We start from the raw sequence: 23,926 nt of genomic DNA on the forward strand, positions 1-23,926 counted from the left end.
TTATTTTAGTATTTATTTATTTGGCTGCATTTTCTAACTATCCATTTGCCTTAGTTGTGACATGTCAACTCTTAGTTGCAGCATGTGGGATCTAGCTCCCTGACCAGGGATCAAACTGGGCCCCTTACACTGGGAGTGTGGAGTCTTGGCCACTGGACCACCAGGGAAGTCCCCTTCATCTTTAAAATGAGGATTGGAGTGTGTGTATGTATGTGTGTGTATATATATACATATATACTTTATCTGCTTTATAAGGTTGGAAAGGTCAGATGGAACAATGTACAAGAGAGCACTTTGTAGGCTGGAAAGCACTGTTTAAATGTTACGGATTACCATTAGTATTAAACACAACATGTTAGTGTGCAATAGCTTGAATACACTGGAAAAAACAGTGTCTGTGCTAAAGAAGGGTTTCTCTGATGCAGCCAAAGGATTATCTCCAAGGCTAGGACAGGGCCCCCATTATCACTGGCAATAACTGCTAAGGCTTAGACTTGTCGTAGCTCTGTGGCTCCAAGGGAACAGAGCTTTGGGTCAGGTAAGAAGAGAAAACCAACAAGCTAGACCCTGGAGAGACAGCAATATTATTGTTATTTTTTATTTGTTTTTATTTTTTGGCCATGTCTCGAGGCATGTGGGATCATAGTTACCCAGCTAGGGATTGAAGCTACTCCCCTTGCATTGCAAGTGCAGATTCCTAACCACTGGACCACCAGGGAAGTATTGGGAAATGCAGTTTTTGAGGTGGAGTCTGTGGGTTCGTGTGGAGAAGGAAATGGAAACCCACTCCAGTATTCTTGCCTGGAGAATTCCATGGACAGAGGAGCCTGGTATGGTGTGGTCCATGGGGTCGCAAAGAGTTGGACATGACTGAGTGACTAACACACTGTGTGGTTCATGTAGAATAGACATTTAGAGGACAATATGGGCAAAGCTTGGAGGAGTGAGTGGACATAGTGTATTTGGGGGAAACAACTGACTCAGTGTCAACGGAACTTTGGGGCTTAGGCAGAACTTCCTGTTGGGTAAGTTGAGAAGAAGTTGGTTTCATCTTGTAAGACCTTGTTTGTGACAAAGATTTTTGGACTGTCATCTGTGACATTAGGGGAAACCTTCAAAAGACTTTAACCTGGGAAGAGGTTGTTTTAGAAGATAAAGGTGATGGTCTAGTGCATTCTTTGCGGGATGAGCTTGCCTCTACCGACTGTGCACTTAGCTTCCCCATTGTGATTTTTTTTTTTTTTTTTAGTGACATCATGTTGGTGCTTGAAATCAACTACTGTGGGAGTATTTACAGCACAAAACTCAGCAGATGATACAAATCAGTCTCTTCTCCGATTGGTTGTTAAAAAAATTTTTTTTCAGCACAGTTAAGAGACCATTTCAGTAGGGTAGGATTTAAGTGGTTTACAGACTTACGATGTGCCTTAAAAATCCTTCAAGCTCCACCCAGACCCCCAGCATCAGAATCCTTGCAAGTGAGGGCATAGGAACCTATTTTTTTAAATGTTTTCAGTCAGTTCTTATGCAACCAGTCTGTTATGACCAGGGCAAGGACAGGATAGGGAGGGAGGAAGCAATGGATATAGTAGGTGTTTCAAAGGTAGGAGCAGCAGAACTCAGTGACAGCTTGGAGGTGGGGAGTGGAGGAGAGGGAACTGCCAGAACTATTTCTGAGTTTCTTCTTTGTACAACTAAGTGGATGGATTGTGGTACAGGCGGCTGAGTGAAGGAAGGCAGATGTGAGTTATTTGCTAGAAGAGGTGAGAGTGAGGAAAGGAGAAGATAGTTTTGGACATGCTGTTTGAGTTCATGGAGGCAGGGTTTTGGTCATGTTCTGTAAAGAGCTGGATCCAGGGAACTGATGGTTGGTGGAATGATCCAAGCTGGTGGTATAGGTTTGGGAGTCAACATGTGGGTTGTTGAGGCCATGGACTTGCATGAGATAACTGAGAGAGAATTGGTAGAGATGAGAAGGGGACGGTACAGAGCTCCAGTACTTTGGCCACCTGATGTGAAGAGCTGACTCACTGGGAAAGACCCTGATGCTGGGAAAGATTGACAGTAGGAGGAGAAGGGGGCGACAGAAGATGAGATAGTTGAATGGCATCATCAACTTAATGGACATGAATTTGAGCAAACTCTGGGAGATAGGGAAGGACGGGGAAGCCTGGCGTGCTGCAATCCATGGGGTCGCAAAGAGTTGAACACAACTGAGTGGCTGAATAACAGCAGAAGAGAAGCCAAAGGAGATCCAGGAAACCCAGTTTATATCCGTTCAGTTCAGTCGCTCAGTCGTGTCCGACTCCTTGTGACCCCATGAATTGCAGCACGCCAGGCCTCCCTGTTCATCACCATCTCCCGGAGTTCACTCAGACTCACGTCCATTGAGTCAGTGATGCCATCCAGCCATCTCATCCTCGGTCGTCCCCTTCTCCTCCTGCCCCCAATCCCTCCCAGCATCAGAGTCTTTTCCAATAAGTCAACTCTTCTCATGAGGTGGCCAAAGTACTGGAGTTTCAGCTTTAGCATCATTCCTTCCAAAGAAATCCCAGAGTTGATCTCTTTCAGAATGGACTGGTTGGATCTCCTTGCAGTCCAAGAGACTCTCAAGAGTCTTCTCCAACACCACAGTTCAAACGCATCAATTCTCCGGCACTCAGCCTTCTTCACAGTCCAACTCTCACATCCATACATGACCACAGGAAAAACCATAGCCTTGACTAGACGGACCTTAGTTGGCAAAGTAATGTCTCTGCTTTTGAATATGCTATCTAGGTTGGTCATAACTTTTCTTCCAAGGAGTAAGCGTCTTTGAATTTCATGGCTGCCGTCACCATCTGCAGTGATTCTGGAGCCCAAAAAGATAAAGTCTGACACTGTTTCCACTGTTTCCCCATCTGTTTCCCATGAAGTGAAGGGACCAGATGCCATGATCTTCATTTTCTGAATGTTGAGCTTTAGGCCAACTTTTTTGCTTTCCTTTTTCACTTTCATCAAGAGGCTTTTTAGCTCCTCTTCACTTTCTGCCATAAGGGTGGTATCATCTGCATATCTGAGGTTATTGATATTTCTCCCAGCAATCTTGATTCCAGCTTGTGTTTCTTCCAGTCCAACGTTTCTCATGATGTACTCTGCATATAAGTTAAATAAGCAGGGTGACAATATACAGCCTTGACGCACTCCTTTTCCTATTTGGAACCAGTCTGTTGTTCCATGTCCAGTTCTAACTGTTGCTTCCTGACCTGCATACAGATTTCTCAAGAGGCAGGTCAGGTGGTCTGGTATTCCCATCTCTTGAAGAATTTTCCACAGTTTATTGTGATCCACACAGTCAAAGGCTTTGGCATAGTCTATAAAACAGAAATAGATGTTTTTCTGGAACTCTCTTGCTTTTTCCATGATCCAGTGGATGTTGGCAATTTGATCTCTGGTTCCTCTTCCTTTTATAAAACCAGCTTGAACGTCAGGGAGTTCACAGTTCACATATTGCTGAAGCCTGTCTTGGAGAATTTTGAGCATTACTTTACTAGCATGTGAGATGAGTGCAATTGTGCAGTAGTTTGAGCACTCTTTGGCATGTTGATTACCAAAGTCAGTGGTTCCTTGGAGTGTGGGATTCCTTTAGGCATCTACAAAATATCCAAAGGCTTAATAGAAACCACACATTGTCTGATTCAAATTCTATCAACCCAGGGTATTGAGGCGCATTATTGGATGCTGAGCTGAATGACAGTTGAGTGCCTTTCACTAAAAACACACATGCAAATTAACCAGGATACAGATAGTCTCTCATGAATTATCTCTTGCAAAATGTGATAGTTGAGAATGTGGGTAAGGGTTCTTGGTGAGGAGGAAGTAGGGATATCTGCAGAACAAATCTCCTGACTTACCCCTCTGACATCAGAGAGGGAACTTTAGCTTCTCATTTTGAGCACTTTAGATAAAAGGACCAGGATCAAGAGGATTGTCCAAGGGACTTCCTTGGTGGCCCAGTGGTTAGGACTCCACAGCCAGGGGCCTGGATTTGATCCCTTGTTGGGGAACTAAGATCCCACAAGCTGTGCAGTGTGGCAAAAAAGTTTTTTTGCAGATCGTATTTGGGGGTTATCCGTGGACGAAATGGCTTCTGGCTCTCCTGGGGTTTGAGAGCCCTCTGCAGCTTCCTGAAACTGGATTGGGAACGAGGGGATTTTCTAAAGGCAGGAGGGGCCACAGGGGGCTGGCTGGCCTTTGAGACTCTGCTGCCCAAGGTCTTAGTGAATTCTCAGAGACTTCAGGTCCTGGAAAACAACTCATCGGGCTCGTGACCTCCTGAGTTTACTAGTAGGAGACCTGGTGAAATTGTATTTACTTCACTGGACCTAAGATTTCACTGTGAAGCTAAGTAGTGATTGAAGCCAAAGATACTACTGGGATGTGGGAAACTGGAAAAAGGCAGTATATTCCTTTAGCTGAGAGCAACTGAAGAGAGTTTAAGCTGACCCAAGTACTCCTTGCCCCGTCTCTTCAGGCCCCATACGAGGGATGTAATGAGGTGAATGTAGTTCTTTTCATTATGTGAGACCAGAGGCCTAGAATTCTATCATGGGTGAGGGATTCTTTACCCCTTGTGAAAACTATCTCAGAACAGGGCTTTCAAGAGAAGAAACTTTTTTTTTCAATCAAAGCTTGATTTTCTGTATACATGAGAGCTGGAGATAAGCATGAAAATTTAAAACTCATTGTTTGGGATTAGCAAGTACAAACTACTGTATGTGAAATAGGTAAATAATACAGTCCTACTGTATAGCACATGGATTTTATACAATATCATGTAATAAACTATAATGGAAAAGAATATGTACTTTTGTGTACATATGTGCATAATTAAAAAGAAAAATAATATACTTATATGCATATATGTAACTGAATACATATGTGTACACATATATGTATATAAATATATTACACATATGTATTCAGTTACATATATGCATATAAGTAATTTATATACATATATGTAACTGAATCACTTTGCTGTATACCAGACACTAACACAACATTGTAAATCAACTATGCTTCAATAACAGTTTAAAAAAAAAAGGAATATCAATGTCAGCCCCCCAAAATGGTACTAATGTTCAGTTATAAATGAATAAGTCATAGGGGTATAATTTACAGCATGATGACTGTAGTTAACAACATTATATTGTGTATTTGCAAGTGCTGAGAGTAAATCATAAAAGTTCAGCTCTCATCACAGGAAAAAAATTGTAATTATGTAGGTGATGGATATTAATTAGACTTACTGTGTTGATTGTTTTGTAATACATACAAAACCGAATGTTGTATACCTGAAATATAATGATTTATGTCAATTATACCTCAGCAAAATATATAAAAATTTTTTAATTTTTGAATAAAAAAAGAAAATTTAATATTCTTAACTTAATCTTAGAAAGACAGAAACAAACAAAAATTTGGAGGCTTAGACTCCAAAAACTTTTCACACTGATATTTACCTGTGATGTCTAATTGGAGGGGCACGTTCTTTCCTGTTTGCCCTCTGATGGAGGCTCTGTCAAGCACAAGATACAGCTTCTTCACATCACATATCTGAGAGCTGGGTCGCAGCTTTGGCACAGAGGTGGGGCTGGTGTTAGGAGGCCCATGCCAGCCCCCGTGGGTTTTCTTACAGGGGCAGCTTGATGTGGAAGGTTCGAATGCATCTAGTTCAAGTTGGCGTCTCCAGGGCACCAAAGCTTGAAGCTTGGTCTGCTGCAAGCATGAATGAATGCGTGAACCATGAGGAATTTCTGCAGGCTGGTGGGCTTCTGGAGGTCACAGGCTGGGCCTTACGCATCCAGTAAGGCCTAGCAGGATACTTTGAACACAGGTGTTGAAGAAAGGTTGATGAACGTGTGGAAGCACATTGTAATCTGGAGGAAGCGGGTAATACTGTACTCCGCAAAGTGTTTTCTGGACTGGCTGGGGAGTATTCATCAGAAGTGGAGATGTCAAAGAAAGGACAAGCCTAGGTATTTGTGTGTTAGTTCTTTTTTGTTGTTTATTTTTGGCCGTGCTGGGTCTCCATTGCTGTGCATGGGCTTTCTCTAGTTCGGTCATGTGGGAGAAGCGCTATAGCTGTTCATGGGCTTCTCATTGCAGTGGCTTCTCTTGTTCCGGAGCACAGGCTATAGGCGAATGGGCTTCAGGAGTTGTGGCACACAGACTTAGTTGCTCCAAGGCATGTGGGATCTTCCTGGACCAGGGCTCAAATCTGTGTCTCCTGCATTGGCCAGTGGATTCTTATCCACTGTACCACCAGGGAAGCTCTTGTGTGTTAATTTATCAGACACATAGTGTACATCTAACATGTGCTAAGCACAGTTCCGGGCCCTGGGGATGAAAAGAAACGACACATGAAATAGGATCTTTGCTCTCAAATAACTAACAGTGTGGTGGAAGGTATAGGGCACGGAATCTGTAATTCCTGTATCCCAGGGAGGAAGAGAAGTGTCGTGATAAGGGGAAGTACAGTGTGATACAGGACCACTGTGTGGGCGGTGGCCATCAGGGAAGATTTCCCTGAGAAGGTACTACTTTTGAAGGATGATAATAGCTTTAATGTTGAGTATCACTCAATGCCAGATACCTTTCTAAGTATTTTGTAGGTACTAATTTATTTAATTTTCACAACACCCCGGTGAAAAAGATATTTTTATCATCCCATTTTTTTTTATTTATAACATCTTTTATTTAAGGAGTACAAAGTACAAACGAGTGAATGTGATGGAGAGGAGAAGATAAATTACCCACCTCAAACCACATGGCAAATTCAGGAACAGAATAGGTAATGCCTGTATCATCCCCATTTTATAGAGGGTGAAATGAGTAGGTGGAAAAGTTGCGATTTGGATGTTGCTGTTGTTCAGTTGCTAAATTGTGTCTGACTCTTTGCAACCCTATAGACTGCAGCAGACCAGGCTCCTCTTTCTGCTATTTCCCAGAGTCTGCTCAGATTCGTGTCCATTGAGTCTCAGTGATGCTAGCTAAACATCTCATCCTCTACTGCCCCCTTCTCCTTTGGCCTTCAATCTTTCCCAGCCTCAGAGTCTCTTCCAATGAGTTGGCTTTTTGCATCAGGTGGCATAAGTATTGGAGCTTCAGCTGCAGCATCAGTCCTTCCAACGAATATTCAGGATTGATTTCCTTTAGGATTGGCTGGTTTGATCTCCTTGAAGTCCACAGGACTCTTGAGTCTTCTCCAGTACCACAATTCAAAAGCAACAATTCTTCGGCACTCAGCCTTTACAGACCAACTCTCACATCCGTACATTGACCGTCTAAAACTAGAGCCTCTCCTGCCTCAGTGATAGGAATGAGTGAAGCAAAGAGGGGAGTAAAGGAAAGGATATATTGATACTAGGCCGGGGAAGAGCACAGGCAAAGCCAGACAACTGGAAGGACCAGAGTGGGGAGTGAAATTCTGGAGTGCATGCGGGAGATGTGGGCCCTGGGAAGTAGATGGCAGTCAGCTTATTGGGCTTTTGTAACTTAGTTTTAAGACTAAAGTAAGGAGTTTGAGCTTTGTTCTGAAATTAGGGGACGCCTGAAGGATTTTAAGCTGGGAAGGTGAAGGTGAAGTTGCTCAGTTGTGTCCGACTCTTTGCGACCCCGTGGACTGTAACCTATAGGCTTCTCCATCCATGGGATTCTCCAGGCAAGAGTACTGGAGTGGATTGCCGTTTCCTTCTCCAGGGGATCTTCCCGACTCAGGGATCGAACCCGGGTCTCCCGCATTGGAGGCAGACGCTTTAACCTCTGAGCCACCAGGGAAGAGCATGATCAGATCTGCATTTCAAGAAGAATGCTGTTGTATCAGTGTCAAGGACAGACTGGAGCAGGGCCGGGTTGGCAATGGGCAAAGCAGTTAGAAGCCTGTTAAAGTAATCCCCGCCAGGAGTGATGAGAGCTTGACCTCAGGCAATGGCGGTCAGAGCGATGAATGGAGGATGGGATGCCCTGGAGGGATAGTGAAAGTCGCTCAGTCGTGTGCGACGCTTTGCGACCCCATGGACTATACAGTCCATGGAATTCTCCAAGCCAGAATACTGTAGTGGGTAGCCTTTCCCTTCTCCAGGGGGTCTTCCCAACCTAGGGATCGAACTCAGGTCTCCTGCATTGCAGTCTGATTCTTTACCAGCTGAGCCACAGGGAAAGTCCAAGAATACTGGAGTGGGTAGCCTATCCCTTCTCCAGGGGGTCTTCCCAACCCAGGAATCGAACTGGGGTCTCCTGCATTGCAGGCAGATTCTCTACCAACTGAGCTATGAGGGAAACCCCTTTGAGGGATAGTAAGGCAGTATCTGCAGGACCTGGTGTGAAGTTGATGAGGATGTGCATTTCTAGTTGGACTGCACCCTTAGTTGTGGAGTCAAAGGGAGAGGACAGAAAGATGGTGAATTCATTTTTGGCCATGCTCAGTTTGAGATTCCTGTTGCACCCAAGAGAGTCCAGTACCACGGCAAATGTGCTGTGCTGTGCTTAGTTGCTCAGTTGTGTTCAACTCTTGGTGACCCCACAGACTGCAGCCTGCCAGGCTCCTCTGACCATGGGATTCTCCAGGCAAGAATACTGGAGTGGGTTACCATCCCCAACTCTAGGGGATCTTCCCAACCCAGGGATCGAACCCACGTCTCCCACATTGCAGGTGGATTCTTTACCGTCTGAGCCACCAGGGAAGTTCAAGAAAACTGGAGTGGGTAGCCTATCCCTTCTCCAGGGAATCTTTCCCACCCAAGAATAGAACTGGGGTCTCCTGCAAGCAGTGGATTCTTGACCAGCTGAGCTACCAAGGATGCCCCATGGCAAATGTATGATAATAAAAATAAGTATTACTGAAGACTTCCTGTGTGGTCCAGTGGCCAAGTGTCCACCCTCCCAATGCAGGGGCCTGAGTTCAATCCCTGATCAGAGAACTAGATCCCACATGCCACAACTAAAAATCCCATAGGGCTACACTGAAGATCAGAGATCCCACGTGCTGGCCAAACACATAAACAAACAAATATATATATATATAAGTATTATTAACATTTTTGTGGTACTTATTACTCGCCAAGACTTCTATTAAGTGCTTTATATCATTAACTTGCATAGTCCTCCAAACAGATCTGTGAAGTGACTTACATTTTAAAAGACAAGGGGGCAAGAATGTAAAGAGAGGTTAGTTAACAAGCTGCTCTAAGTTACTCAGATTACAAGAGGCAGAGCTGGAACTTAAATCCTACGTTTGATCTGGAAGCCTCTAAGCTGTGTAATAAAGCTTTCTAGTTGTACTAATATGGAAGCTAGTAGTCACATGTAGTTATCAAGTTCTTGAAATGTAACTAGTACAACTAAAGAACTGAATTTACAAATATATTTCATTTATTGATTTATTTCTTTGGCTGCACTGGGTCTTGGTTGTGGCATGCAGGGATCTAGCTTCATATGCTTTAGTTGCAGCATATGGGATCTAGCTTCCTGACCAGGAGTTGAACCTGGGCCTCCTGCACTGGGAATGTGGACTCCCAGCCACTGAACCACCAGGGGAGTCCCAGGGAACTGAATTTTAATCAATTGAAGTAACCACATGTGACTAATGACTGCTCAGCTCTCTGCTATCTTTGGGTGTCATCAATGTGCCCGTCATGATTGAAACTTTGCATGTGGATATGATTCCCTCAGAGATATATTGCAGTGGATTTTTTTTTTTTTTGCAGTGGATTTTAATCTCCTGTGGATTACATTCTCTATTTGAGAATCAGATGAGAGCTATAAATCCTCTCCCATGAATGTGTAATATAACAATTTCATAGATCCACAAAACCTAGGCTCCCTGGGTATAAAGCTTGGAAGAGCAAGATGCCCAATAAAATGTGAACTCCTTGAGGTGTGGAGTTTCAGCTTCAGTATCAGCTGCTGAAGCTGAAACTCCAATACTTTGGCCACCTGATGTGAAGAACTGACTCATTGGAAAAGACCCTGATACTGGGAAAGATTGAAGGTGGGAGGAGAAGGGGACAACAGAGGATGAGATGGTTGAATGGCATCACTGACTCAGTGGACATGAGTTTGAGTAAACTCTGGGAGTTGGTGATGGACAAGGAGGCCTGGCATGCTGCAGTCCATGGGATTGCACAGAGTCGGACACGACTGGGTGGCTGAACTGGGAGGCACAGAGGTTTCTTCAGTTTTGTTTACTACTCTGTATTTCGTATCTAAATTCTAGAACAATGCCCGGTCTATAGTTGGTATTATGGACTTCTCTGGTGGCTCAGACAATAAAGAATCTACTGCAGTGCAGGAGACCCAGGTTTGATCCCTGGGTCAGGGAAGATCCCCTGGAGAAGGGAATGGCTATCCATTCCAGTATTGAGAATTCCACGGACAGAGGAAACTGCCACAAAGAGTCGGACACGACTGAGCCACTAACGCTTTCATAATGGGTATCAGATAATTTATTAAATGAGTGGCTTAATGAGTCCTCGGAAACATTTTAGGACCAAACAGAAGAGTCCACAAAGTTTGCTAAAAAATAAGAGAAACCCATAAACAGGATAAAATCCAAGAACCAGCAGATGGTTGTGTCATAGAAGGCAAAAAGGGTGAAGTTTAAAGAATGGGAATAATCATCAGTGGCAGAACTGCCTGGGTGGTTAAATGAGGTTAGGATAGATAAATAACTATTGTCATTGGCTGGCAGTAACAGAGGTCCTGGTTGATGGCAAGGCAGGGTAGGAGTGTGGTCCAGGTTGCAGCAACTAATTCACGAGTCAGTGGTGACGAAGTAGAGGCAGAGGTCTCAATCCTGGTTGCCCCCCAGAATCACTGGACACTTTTTAAAAAGATGTATTCTTGAGTAGGCTCAGACTCTGACTTCATAAATTGGAGGAAGAGGCCAAAGAATCTGCATAGTAAAGCTCCCAGCTTATCCTGATAGGTTTTTTTTTTTTTTTTTTTTTTAAGTAATTTAAAGTTTACTGATGGCCGTAGAAGCTTCCCACGTGGCTCAGTGGTAAAGAATCCACCTGCCAATGCAGGAGACGCTGGAGACACAGGTTTGATCCCAGGATCAGGAAGATCCCTGGAGGAAGAAATGACAACGCATTCCAGTATTCTTGCCTAAAAATCCCATGGACAGAAGAGCTGGCGGGCTACAGTCCATAGACTCACACAGAGTTGAACACGACTGAGCACGCACGCGCACACACAAAGGAGTGTTAGATGTGATAATATTTTAAATGTTTTAAGATGAAGAATTTTAAATTACCTAGAAAAATCAGAATAAATGAGATATGCTTGAAATAGGGAGATAAGTATCTTTTCTTTATTTTTAATAACCACTTAATCATCACAGCACGTTAGATGTAAATCTGTGATACAGTTGTGATGAAGTTTGGCAATCACCAAATAATGTGTTTGTTCAATTAAAAAATGGCCCTGAAGGAAAGGAAGGAAGCATAAAGGAGATAGGGAGAGATTTTTTTTTAAAGTCAGAGACATGGGTATGTTTACAGGCAAAAAAGCTATTAAATAGAGATGTATTGGGAATTCCCTGGCTGTCCAGGGGTTAGACTGTGCTTTGACTGCCAAGGGCGTGGGTTTGATCCCTGGTTTGGTTGTTGTTCAGTTGCCCAGTCACGTCCAACTCTTTGCGACCCCAGGTACTGCAGCCTGCCATGGTTCCCTGTCTCTCTGCATCTCCCAGAGTTTGCTCAAGTTCACGTCCATTGCATCCGTGATGCCATCCTACCGTCTCATCCTTTTTGCTCTCTTTTCCTTCTGCCGTCAATCTTTCCCAGCCTCGGTCTTTTTCCAATAAGTCAGCTGTTCACATCAAGTGGCCAAAGTATTGGAGCTTCAACTTTAGCATCCGTCCTTCCAATGAGTATTCAGTGTTGATTTCCTTTAAGATTGACTGATTTGATCTCCTTGCTGTCCAAGGGACTCTGAAGAGTCTTGGATCCCTTTTTGGGGAATTAAAAAACTCATAAGCAGGGCAGCACAGCCAAAAGCAACAGCAAAACCTAAATAGAGGAGGATAGTGAGTTGTAGTGAGTTAAAAGACATTCAGCTGGATTCTGAATCCCTGAATCTTTGACCAGCTACCCACCTTGCTATTTGTTCCCAGGGGAGTCATTAAGTAGAAGCAGTCCCTGCTATCTTTGCAGACATATCATTAATTTTCATGCATAGCATGTAATTTTCTAAGTAGTATTTGAGAATATTCAGGTATGTTGTGTAAAAAGCTGGCAGTCCTTGGCAGTGTCTCAAATCACATCTGTTTACTTTCTTTCTATTATTAGACTTTCTTAGAGCCGCTTGCCAGATGACAAACAAACTATTCCCTTTTATCCTCTATTTATTTGCTACCTGCCTTTCTCCCCCCAGACACCCTTTTTACTTAAACTAAAATGGTAGATGCCAGAGTCATTTCGTACGTGCATATAATCCAACATGAAAACTCGGTCTTTTGTCAGTGATGGTGTGAGTCTACTTTTCAGGTCAGTGACTCTCAACATTTTTACCATAAAGGTCTCTTCTGCTGTTTCTCTTCCATGTATTGGATGTTTCAAAGTATTTATCTGCTGAAGTAACTGTGAATATTAAAGTCCAATGAATGTCCAACATTTCAGGTACACCTACCAAGGCCCCAACATGGACCTGTGTGTACGCTCAGTTGTGTCTGACTCGTTGCAACCCTGTGGACTGTGGCCTCGCTATGGAATTTTCCAGGCAACAATACTGGAATGAGTTATCATTTCCTACTCCAGGGGATCTTCCCCACTTCCCCATCAAATCTGAGTCTTTTGAGTCTCCGGCATTGGCAGGGGAATTCTTTACCACTGAGCCACCTGAGAAGCCCAACATGGCCCTGGATGTTTACAAATGGTAGATGGTTTCTACCATTTCTAATCCTCGTTACAATCTTTAAAGTCATGTAGAATATCCTTGTCTGACACTTGGGAAAATAATTTGCCCGATGTCACTGTGCTGAGTGGCAAAACTTGAATCTACCAGACTCCAAATCCTGAAGTCAGTATTGTGATTAGATTACTCACAACTTAAGCCTCAGTACAGTTCTATAAATGGTTTGTTATTGTTCTTATTTTCCAGGGAAATAGGCTGAGAGAGGGTAAATGACTTGTCAAACTTACAGGGCCAATAAGAAGCAAAGCCGGGGGTGAACCTAGGTTTGTCTGTCTCCATACTAGAGACAGCCTTCCTTGATAGCTCAGATGGCAGAGAATCTGCCTGCCACTGCGAGAGACCCAGGTTCAGTCCCTGGGTTGAGAAGATCCTCTGGAGAAGGGAATCATAACCCACTCCAGTATTCTTGCCTGGGAAATCCCATGGACAGTGGAGCCTGGCAGGCTACAGTCTGGGGTCACAAAGAGTGAGACACTACTGAGCGACTAACACTTTCAGAGTAATTCTGTTACATCCACTGCTTCAAATAATTTCTTCCCCTACTTGTACTAATCAAAGACATACATCAATCAAAGCCATACTGAGCTTTTCAGAGCTTCTAATTAGCATAAGATAATTGGTATCAACACACTAAATTGCTCTGATTACAGCCCAAAACAAATGCGAAAAATGAGGCACAGCCTTCGTGTGAGTAAATGTACAGATTCCACCAGGCTCTGGAAATACTAAATGACAGCTCACACATCCCCATAACTGCTTGGAATCTCCAGAATTTCTCAAACCCCTTCTGGGTTTGGGAGTCACAGTAGTATCAGCTGGGTAAGAAAGAGTTGTTTCTACTTATGAAGCACCAGCTCAAAAAATGTGCCAAATTTAACTTCCCTCAGAGTGAAGCGGTACTTTATAGAGGACAAAAGGACACCTTCCCAGTAGCTTGTGTGTTTAGGCTGAACGTCCTTCCTGCCAGTGCCCAGGGATGAAGGTGGGTGGGGAAGAGAGACCAGTGGGATCATGGGAATTTACCTAGACTGCATTGCAGAGCTTCCTGCTCTAGCCTGTGAATTTCTGCCTCTGGGGTGTACACTGCCTCAGATGGAATGGATTTTTTCCAGCCAACATTCCTGGTTTAGTGTGACCTTCTAGGATAAGCTCCCAGCACTGACTTGCTGGCAGAGAAACAAAACCAGGACTCTGGATTCGATTCACTTCAGCTAGTTTCCCTTAGGGACATTCTGGAATGTAAAGAAGCATTTCCTCCACCTTATTTGGTAACTCCATCTGGTGTTTCAAAATTGAATTTCTATAGTGAATTTTATCAGCAGCTTGAATTTATAACAGGAGAGACTTTTAGTCTTCCTCCTGCCTTTTCTAGCTCTTCTGAGGAAAAGGCAAAAAAACGATTGCTTATACAACTGCTTCCTTGAGTTGTTAAGCTGACTTTGGGTCATCTGGTGCCCAGGCTAAGTCACCCCAAATCAGACTTCCTGACAAAATCTTTTTATCTGTGAGCAACCTCTGCTGGCCTTCCTCTAAATTCTTCTTACCTTCCTTAAGCTGCAGAACCCACATTGGTCACCTGCCCCTCCAAGGCCTTGACTGAAATGGAGTCACTGTGGATGTAGCCCTTGACCTTCCAGCCTCCCACATGCATGCATGCCTGCTAAGTCACCTCAGTAATTTTCTGACTCTTTGGACTGTAGCCCACCAGGCTCCTCTGTCCATGGGATTCTCCAGGCAAAAATGCTGGAGTGGGTTGCTGTTTCCTCCTCCAGGGGATCTTCCCCACCCAGGGATCAAACTCCTGTCTTTTGTGTCTCCTGCATTGGCAGATGGACCACGGAACCACAGGGAAGCCCCAAGCCTCCCACACGCCTCTGTAAACACCCTGCTGTGGTGGTGGCCTTTCTTCATGACCTCAGAAGCCTGGCAGATTGATGTAGAGGGCAGGGCAAGCAGTCCAGTGTCCGGGTGGCCTGTATCATTTGAAAAGGCTCATATAAGAGAGGAGCTGAGAGGTTTTTTGTTTTTTGTTTTTTGAGAGAGAGGCCGTGTCTGAATCTCTGGAAATTCTGCTCAACAAAGATCATTTCATGGAGTTGAGTGGCGGATGGGAGTGGTTGGCCTCTATCTCACCTTTAAAGATGGTGGTGAAAAAAATGTTCTGAAAATGGGAGGAGAGAGGAGCAGGCTCCTCCTGTTGGGGGGAGGAGCCTGTGCACTCTGCAGAGGTTGTTGCCGTGGATTTACTTGTAGGCCTCCTCTGTTTCACGTTCACCTCTTCACTGTGTTGCCTCAAATCCCCCAGCAAAAGTGTCTGCTACCTGTGTCCTTTCACCCTGTTGCCATTGCTCCATGTGGTCCATGTTTGGTGAGTTGAACTGAACCAGAACCCTCTCTTCCGTGCATCCTGAATCTGTTTGAATTTCAAGTGTCAGCAAAAAAACCTTGCTGTTGAGTCAGTTTTCTCTCACCAGCCCCGGAAGGAAATGATCTTTCTCTGGTCTTTGTTTCTGTAGCATTTAATATTGACTTCTAAGAGCTGTCATTTTCTACTTTTAAACGTAGTTTATATTGACTCTTACTTTCCAGATTGTAAACATGTTGAGAGATGTTTGAGATCAGACAGAGATCCTTGTCTGATTCATGTCTTTATTTTCCATGACCCACAAAATGATGCCTTACACATAATAGCATTTTTTACAGCAGTTAATGGGCTTCCGGTGTTGCCCGACTGGTGAAGAACCTGGCTGCCAATGCGGGGGATACAAGAAACGAGGGTTTGATCCTTGGGTCGGGAAGATCCCCTGGAGAAGGAAATGGCAACCCACTCCAGTATTCTTGCTTGGAAAATCCCACGGACAGAGGAGCCTGGTGGGCTACAGTCCATGGGGTCACAAGGAGTCGGACACCATTGAGCGCTCACACACAGAGCTGTTAATATGTGCCAAACGCTGTTCTTGATATTTCTTAAATTCTTAGAATAGCTTTGTATTCTTTAATCCTTATGACTGTTAAGAACTGTCATAACATCTGTCTTCATTTTGTAGGTAAGGAAAACAGTTTAATAAGTTGCTCAGAGTCGTGATAGTAGGAAGTGAAAGATAATCTGAGACAGAATATTCTAAGGTTTAAACCTAACCTTCATGCTGCCTCTTCTTCATATATGTGCACATAGAGGGCATTATAAATACTTGTTGAATGCATGCAGTTGATATTTCTTAGTTACTTAGAACCAATAAATAGTTTGAAGGTGATCCATGGTTGCTTTTATCTCCACTTTCTGAACTGTTTCCTAAGCGATGGGAAGGCCAGAAGGGGGCGCCAGAAGGTTGGTTCTAGTTTTGGTTTCAGAAGCTGGATGGGTTGGCTGCCTTCAGGTGCTGGTTTGGAAGACGGCAGTGCCATCTAGTGGGATAATCTGTTAGTATCAGCTCAGAATTATTTTTCTGAAACTCTGGTTCTTGTCATTTGGTCCTGGGAGCTTCCTTTTTAGGCTTCGCAGGTGGGGCAGTGGTAAAGAATCCGTCTGCCAATGCCAGAAACGAAGGTTCAGGAAGATCCCCCGGAACAGGAAATGGCCATCCACTCCACTGTTCTTGCCTGGGAAATCCCATGGACAGAGGAGTCTGGCAGGCTATAGTCCATAGGATCATAAAGGATCGGACACGACTGAGCAGTTTTGATAGCCCAAGGGAAGGTAGGGTGAGAAGGAAGAACAGCCCATTATAGCTTAAATGGAGTCAAGTTTAATTTCTTCCATGAAGAGGCTGTAGTGCTGAGCGTGGTCATTGGATTGGTGGAGCCCCTTTGGGGTAAAGCACGGGGCTCCAGACACCCCTCCTTCCTACTTCTCCACATGTGCTGCCAGAAATGTAGACTGATATCCCTCTCTCTCTCTTTTTAGTAGTATTATTTTGGTATTCCTCTCTTGATAATGGGTCTGCTTTGGAATTTGAGTTCTAGTCATCTGTGGGTTGCCTGCTATAGCCTTAACACCTATCCTAGGTTGTATAAAGGAGGATACTTGATCCATATGACAGGTCAGTCCCAATGTCAAAAAGTCCAGTGGGTCAGCAACATGATAGTATAATTTGTTATGAGGTTTTTTTTTAATTCACTTATTTTTAATTGAAGGATAATTGCTTTACAGTTTTGTGTTTGTTTCTGCCATACATCAATATGAATCAGCCATAGATATACATCCCACCTCCTACCCCAGCTCACCCCTCTAGGTTGTTACAGAGCACTTGTTTCAGCTCCCTGAGTCATACATCAAATTTCCCACTGGCGATCTATTTTATATATGATGGAGTACATGTTTTTAAAAGGCAAGTCAAATGACGAGTAGCCATTCCATAGGGAATGAGTGGCAAAAAAAGTGCTCTGTGTACACACTTTGTTCTGCCAGGCAACTGGAAGCTTCGTATGTGGCGCTTTTCTGATTTCTGGCATGTGTGTGTGTTGTGTGTATGTGTGTATTTGAAAATGTGTTGTAAATTGCTTCTGAGTTCATTTACTTCTTGCTGAAAGATGGGATCATGAGAGCATGGTTATAAAATCACTTGCTTCTTTGATGGAAAGTGTGCAGGCACTGCGACAAGCACTTACCCTATAAGATCGTTCAGAGTTTGCTGTCTGCTGCAGATCTAGTCTAAGGAATATATGGTGTAGAGATCAGTGCTTTTTATGGCTGTAAACTATCCAGCAGAACAAGGGAACAATATTGGTCCTACTGGGCCTGGGTTAGAGTGACATGTATGGTAATAATTTATTATCAATAGAATTTATACAAAACAGGGGTTTGCTAACATTTTCTGTAAGGGATCATACAGTAAATATTTAGGTTTTGTGGGACTAATGGCCTCATTGCTGCACTTCATTCAGTTCTGCCTTAACTACACAGCTCCGCCCTTGTAGCAAGAGCAGTCCTGATTACTATGTAAATGAATGAGGGTGGCTGTGTTCCAGTAATCCTGTATTTATGACATATAATTTTGCATTTCATGTAATTTTCATGTGTCATGAAATATTATTATCATTAAAAAAATTATTTTTTAAATTCCCAACCGTTTAAAAAAGCAAGCACCATTCTTAGACTGCAGGGGCTCCAGATTTGGCCAGGGGGCTATGGCTTAAGGACTCTTGATTAGATACCTGGCGTACTTAATAATTAGCAGTTAATACAAATGACTGATCACCAGCTTTGGGTTCAGCTAGTATCGTAAAATGTCCAAACAGCCTTTCTTTCTCTTGAGTAAGATAAATGACTGTTGGATTCCACATAACTTTAAGTGTCATGGTATGTGCACTGTTTGGAAGAGAATTTCCAGACAGAGGCAGAATGAGAGAATAGAGTTTATTGCTCTTGAACAGCTGACCAGCTCATGGGAGAACTGACCCCTTTCACAGGCTAGTAGCCAGTTTTTATAGCCTTGATGCTTTCGAATTGTGGTGGTGGAAAAGACTTCAGAGTCCCCTGGACAGCAAGGAGATCAAATCAGTCAGTCCTAAAGGAAATCAACCCTGAGCAGTCATTGGAAGGACTGATGCTGAAGCTGAAGTTCCAGGACTTTCCCGACCTGATGTAAAGAGCCAACTTATTGGAAAAGACCCTGAAGCTGGGAAGGATTGAGGGCAGGAGAAGGGGGCCGCAGAGGATGAGATGGTTAGATAGCATCACCAACTCAATGGACGTGAATTTGAGCAAACTCTGGGACATAGTGAAGGACAGGGAGGCCTGGCGTGCTGCAGGTCACAGGATTGCAGAGTCAAGACACAGCTTAGCAACTGAACAGCAACAAGGCCGAGAATACTCCTACTGGAAGGGTGGATAATAGGGTGGGTATTTTACCTAATACGGGGTCAAGGACCTAGCAGGTTTAGGCTCTTGGCAACAGTTGCTACGGGGCTTAGGTAATTCTGGAGATTTTTATCTTGTGACCTGAGTGTAGGGCTCCACGGTGTGCACTTTAAGAACTCTGTGAACTGAAGCTCCTTAATCATCGTGCCTCCAGGGCTTTAAGGAGTGGAGAGACTCCACCTTCTAATTCCTCTGCTCACCCTCCTTGCCGGCCCTCCCAGGAGGCAAAGAATCCTGCCAGGTGGCCCCAGGCCCCATCAGGTCTCAAGTCTTTGTCCTGCTGGAATTCCCCTCTCCCCCCACCACCCCTCCCCTTCCTGCCCCATCGGCTGTGCCCGCACCTGTGGGTCTCGGGTGAAGAATGGGATTGTTACCCTTTCCTGCAGATCTAGAGGCCCAGGGACAGAGCATGCCAGAGGCGCTTGCTCCGTGACACTGCCCTGGGAAGAGCCAGGTAATAGGTCAGGATCTTCCCGGGAGCTTTAGGTAGGATGGGTGGGGTTTTCAGGTCTCAGTTCCACTGCCTGCCAGTTGTGTCCTCTGTGGCAACTTCCACGGCAGGGGGAGGGAACGTGTACCTTTAAAATGTTGTAACCCTGCTTCCCTGGAGTCTCGGCGCTCTCCCCCAGGGTTGAGAAAGGGGGCGAACGTTAACAGCTCACATCCTGTGTTTCCTCAGCAGCCAGCAGAGCAGCCAGCAGAGCAGCCGTGACGATGACTCCAGCAGGTTCCTGAGTCCTCGCGTGCGGGAAGAAAGGTGAGACCGCGTGGCTGGGAAGGACGGGAGGCCAGCGATGACAGGGGATGGGGAAGATGTTTGAGGAAGATCAAGTTTCTGCCAGAAGCGAGAACCAGGAGAAACTGCAGAGAAGTAGAAGCTGGCCTGACCTCTGTGCTCCAGCACGGGTCAGAAAGAACACTACCCCCTCGACCTGAGAGGGCACTGGTTCTAAAGGCTTTTGGTGCTCAGCAGAGGGAGAAGTCCGTGTGTGGAAACCAAGTCTGTTGGGAAGATGTTGGAGCGGGACCTGAGGTGCCCTGTAAAGCTGGGGAATGCTGTGGATCTGGAGAGGGAAAGGGTGTTTCCAAGCCTGAGGAAAACGGCATGGCCTGGGATGGTGTGTGTGTGTCATCAGAGTGGTACCTGAAAGCTGGGTTTGCCTCTTGCTGGGTGTCAACGGAAAGACACTACCAAGTCAAAGAATCCAGAGAAGGGGATTTATGCTAAAGCTAGGGGTACGTGCATATTCATGCAGGCGCTTGAATGGAGGAGAAGTCAGCATAGAATTGGGGCAAAGGTCAACAGAGTTCAGGCTCTAGTTGAATGAAGTCAGGAGGGTCCTTCCATCCTCCACTTGGGTGGGGGCCTTCGTTCCTGCAGAGCTTGCAGACTTGCATCAGATGATTATGTGTAGTCCTTGACGGGGGGGTAGGGGAGGGTTGGGGGGTGGGGGGGCAACTAGGACTGTGTTGCCTGACTGATTTTCCTTTGTGCCTGTCTTCCCTTACTTCTCTTAAGCTTCTTGGATCAGAGAATGGCTTCTCTTAATGTCAAGAAAGCCATTTCCGGGACCCCAGGGTGCTTGGTGGTAAAGAAGCCACCTGCGGTGCAGGAGGCGCGGGAGACTGAGGTTTGATTCCTGAGGTGGGAAGATCCCCTGGAGGAGGAAATGGCAGCTCACTCCCATATTCTTGCCTGGAAAATTCCAGGAACAGAGGAGCCTGGAAGGCTGCATTCAGTCCATGGGGTCACAAAAAGAGTCAAGATACAACAGAACACGCATGCTTAAGAGGCTGGGACCTTCTCTTTAGATTTAAAAGGCTTTATGTCTCTTGCTATAGTTCTCAGTTCTGTGCTTATTACTAACCATGATTGACAGTTCAGTTCATCAATTTAGGTGGAGGCATGGGGCACCCCTGGTGGCTCAGATGGTAAAGAATCTGCCTGTAATGCAGGAGACCTGGGTTCACCCCCTGAGTTGGAAAGTTCCCCTGGAGATGTAAATGGCAACCCACTCCAGTATTCTTGCCTGGAAAGTTCCATGGACAGAGGAGCCTGATGGGGTTAGTCCATGGGGTCGCAAAGAGTCTTGACACGACTGAATGACTAACACTTTGATTTTCTTCATGGGGTCTCCAAGGGACAGAGACTAATCACTTTCATCAAGATGCTTGATCAGTTATGATCTGATGGCAGTTCCCTCAGTCTCTAGGAGGCAGGAGATATTAGATGGGCTGCAGGTTAGACATTTACAACTGGCCCCCTGTTCACACTTCCCGGGGTGACAAAAAGATGGGCTGCAGGGCCAACACTCATTCCCGGGCCCCTGTTTACATTTTCTGAGCCAGGAGACAAATGGGCTCCAGGCTACATGTTTGTGGCCAGACTCCTATCTACATTTTGGGATCTACACCTTGATAAAAGAAACAGGAATAGGGTGAATAACAAGACATTGGACCCTTTTATGGTAGGAACAGAGCTAAGCCTTATTAGAAGATCAAGAGGTCATACATTTCCACCCTTGGGGCAAGGGAGAAGCTACACTTGCACAAGAGGCGTAAAGAGGTCAAAAAGGCAGGGGGGGCAGGCTATAGGCATTCTTGCCGTCTGCCTCCCATAAGCCTCTGGGATGGATAAGCCTCTGGGATGAAATCCATCTTCACTGAGCCGTAGGATCCCACCTAGGGGAGGGTTCCTAGACAAATAAGCTTCGTGGCGGGGGTGGGGGTGGGCTGGGGGTGGGCTGGGGCTGGTCAAAACAAGATTGACTAAGAAGCAGACAAAGACCCAGAAGACTGGCCCCTTACAAAGGATTTAAACCTCCCAAAGGCCCAACTCTAGCAACTGAATGGAGTTTGCCCGTGTGCTCTGCCTTTCTAATGAATGCTTTACTTCCTCTCCCTCCTTGTCTGATTTCTCCTTTCAAGGTAAACAGGAACCGGGGACTTAGATTCTAGCCACTAGTCCCTGTGGTCTATCAGTTAAGGTTCCTGGTTTCCACGCAGGTGACCAGGGAATTAAGGTCTCGCTTCCAGCCGCTGCTCACTGCTTTGTGCATCTGAAATCATCTAGAGTGGCCTTCGCCACTTTCAGTGCTCTCTGGATTTCAACAACCCATGCTTCCAAAATTGGAAGGGTCTGTAGAGTTCCCCAGCACAGCTCCCTTCCCCATGTTGTGCGCTGCACATCTCCGGAAACTGTCCATTTCTGATCATCATGCCTTCAGTTGATGGGCAACTCCTCAGTTCTCTGTTTTATCTTTGCCGCTTGTGATGTTCCTGGGAGAGATGAATAGGTGCCAACTTGCACAGACTCTACAGCACGTTTTTCCCATGGCTCCTTGCTAACTAGAGTCAGCCTTGATTTTGTTCAGTACTTTGGATTGTATGCTGATAAAAGTGATATTTTAGCTGTTTCTCTGCCCCCTCCCACTGTTGTAGCCACGTGTTCTGGGAAACAAACTCACTCAGAAGGGCAATGCAGATAGTGGAGTGCAGTTTATTACACCGGCGGGCCCAAGGCAGAGTCTCCTCTTAGCCAAGAACCCCGACCAGCATTTGTGAAAATCTTTTATACCCCATGTGTGTGTGTCTGAACCCACCACTCCAAATTCCTTGAGACTTACATAAACCGAGGAAAATACAGTCCCAATAACCCCATCATTCACGTGCTATGTGCTCAGTCAAACAGTTAGCCAGTAATCAATAAACCCGAGGTTACACTCTGATAGATACAGAAAAACTTATGGCTTGTCTGGAGGAAGGGGTGATTAGTGTATGTTTTCTCTTAGGCGATGAGTAACCTAGATACAATCTTCAAGGTTCCCCTGTCTGGAGGGGGTCTTATCCTCCTGTTGTTGTTTTCGTAGGCACTAAACACAGAGTTCAGAGCCCATTGGAAAGGTGGCCGAGCATGATCAGCGTGAACAGGCCTAAGATGGAGTCCAGGCCCTATGAATTCCTTCTTCACCACAACCCAAATGAAATGTTATGGATGATCTCTCCTCCAAACCTCTGCTCAGAAAAATCCTTTAAATGTCCTCCCTGGTCCTTTTGTCCCCATCCCTGGCCACGGCCCCTTGCGCTCTTCATGGTGGGTGTTGGATATAGTTTTGCCCTAGTCACCTTGGGCAGTATGGGAAACAGAGAAGGCTGAGAGCGGAAGGATGCTTCTGTGGTGGTCCCTGTGGAGCCCTGCCCTGGAGACTCAGGACTGGTGTGTGCTCACCATGGTCTTTCTGAATGAATTCAGTTTTTCCTTCACAGTCATTGGGTTCTCCTGGAGAGAACAAGTCCTCAGGGTGCTAATTAATCACTCAGCTGAAGCTCGGAACAAACCTTTACACCCTGCACCTAATCCTTCCTCCAGCAGGTTTCTGACCAATTAAGAGACTCTCTGGGGCGTTTCAGATGTTGGCCTGTGATATGTTGGCCTAGAGCAAGTGTGAGATCTGAAACCCTGGGGAGAGGCGATCTGACTTGTGCTCATTGCTCTGGGCCCAGTTTGATGGACAGCACACCCTGATGTTTAGGATGGCATTTCCCACACCAGCCAGTGTAGTGCCTGGCCAGTGTAGTGGGTGATATGGACCCTTCTCTGTGGCTGCTCCTAATTCTGCAAACCACATTGTCAATTGCAGAATGAAGGATTGTTTCATAGAGCAGACAAAAAAGTATTGATTTCTGTGTTTTAAAGATCAAAATTATAATACTTCAGTATGAAATATCTTTCCACTGGTTAAATAAAACATTGATTTTTCTTTTTTCTTGTAAAAGGTTTAGAATGGATATCATATTTAGAGATAAAGTAGCTACTGTACTGTAATCTTTAAAAAATCCACATTGGGACTTGCCTGGTGGTCCAGTGACTAAGACTCCAACCTCCCAGCTGGGGGCCTGGATCTGATCCCTGGTCGGGGAACTAGATGCCACATGCCTCAACTAAAGATCTTGTATGCCTCAACTAAGACCCAGTGTAGCCAAACAAGCAGGTAAATAAAAATAAATATATATTTTTTAAGTCTGTATACTACAGAGAGGGAAATGCCTTAATAAGACATCCAAACTGAAGGGCTTCTGAGAATTTATTTTCCTCATTCACATCAG

The 23,926-nt window shown here is 45.0% G+C and overlaps 1 protein-coding gene across 1 annotated transcript in view; it reads left to right on the top strand.

Moving 5' to 3' along the window:
- Positions 1 to 23,926, top strand: part of GRAMD1B (GRAM domain containing 1B) — a 186,336-nt gene that overhangs the window by 28,642 nt on the left and 133,768 nt on the right. The window contains exon 2 of the mRNA XM_040258245.1: positions 19,500 to 19,577. Coding sequence (XP_040114179.1) covers positions 19,500 to 19,577 — 78 coding nt within the window. The remainder of the gene's footprint in view (positions 1 to 19,499; positions 19,578 to 23,926) is intronic.

This window comes from Oryx dammah, unplaced genomic scaffold (genome assembly GCF_014754425.2).
Source record: "Oryx dammah isolate SB20612 unplaced genomic scaffold, SCBI_Odam_1.1 HiC_scaffold_17, whole genome shotgun sequence".
In the NCBI taxonomy this organism is placed as follows: Eukaryota; Metazoa; Chordata; class Mammalia; order Artiodactyla; family Bovidae; genus Oryx; species Oryx dammah.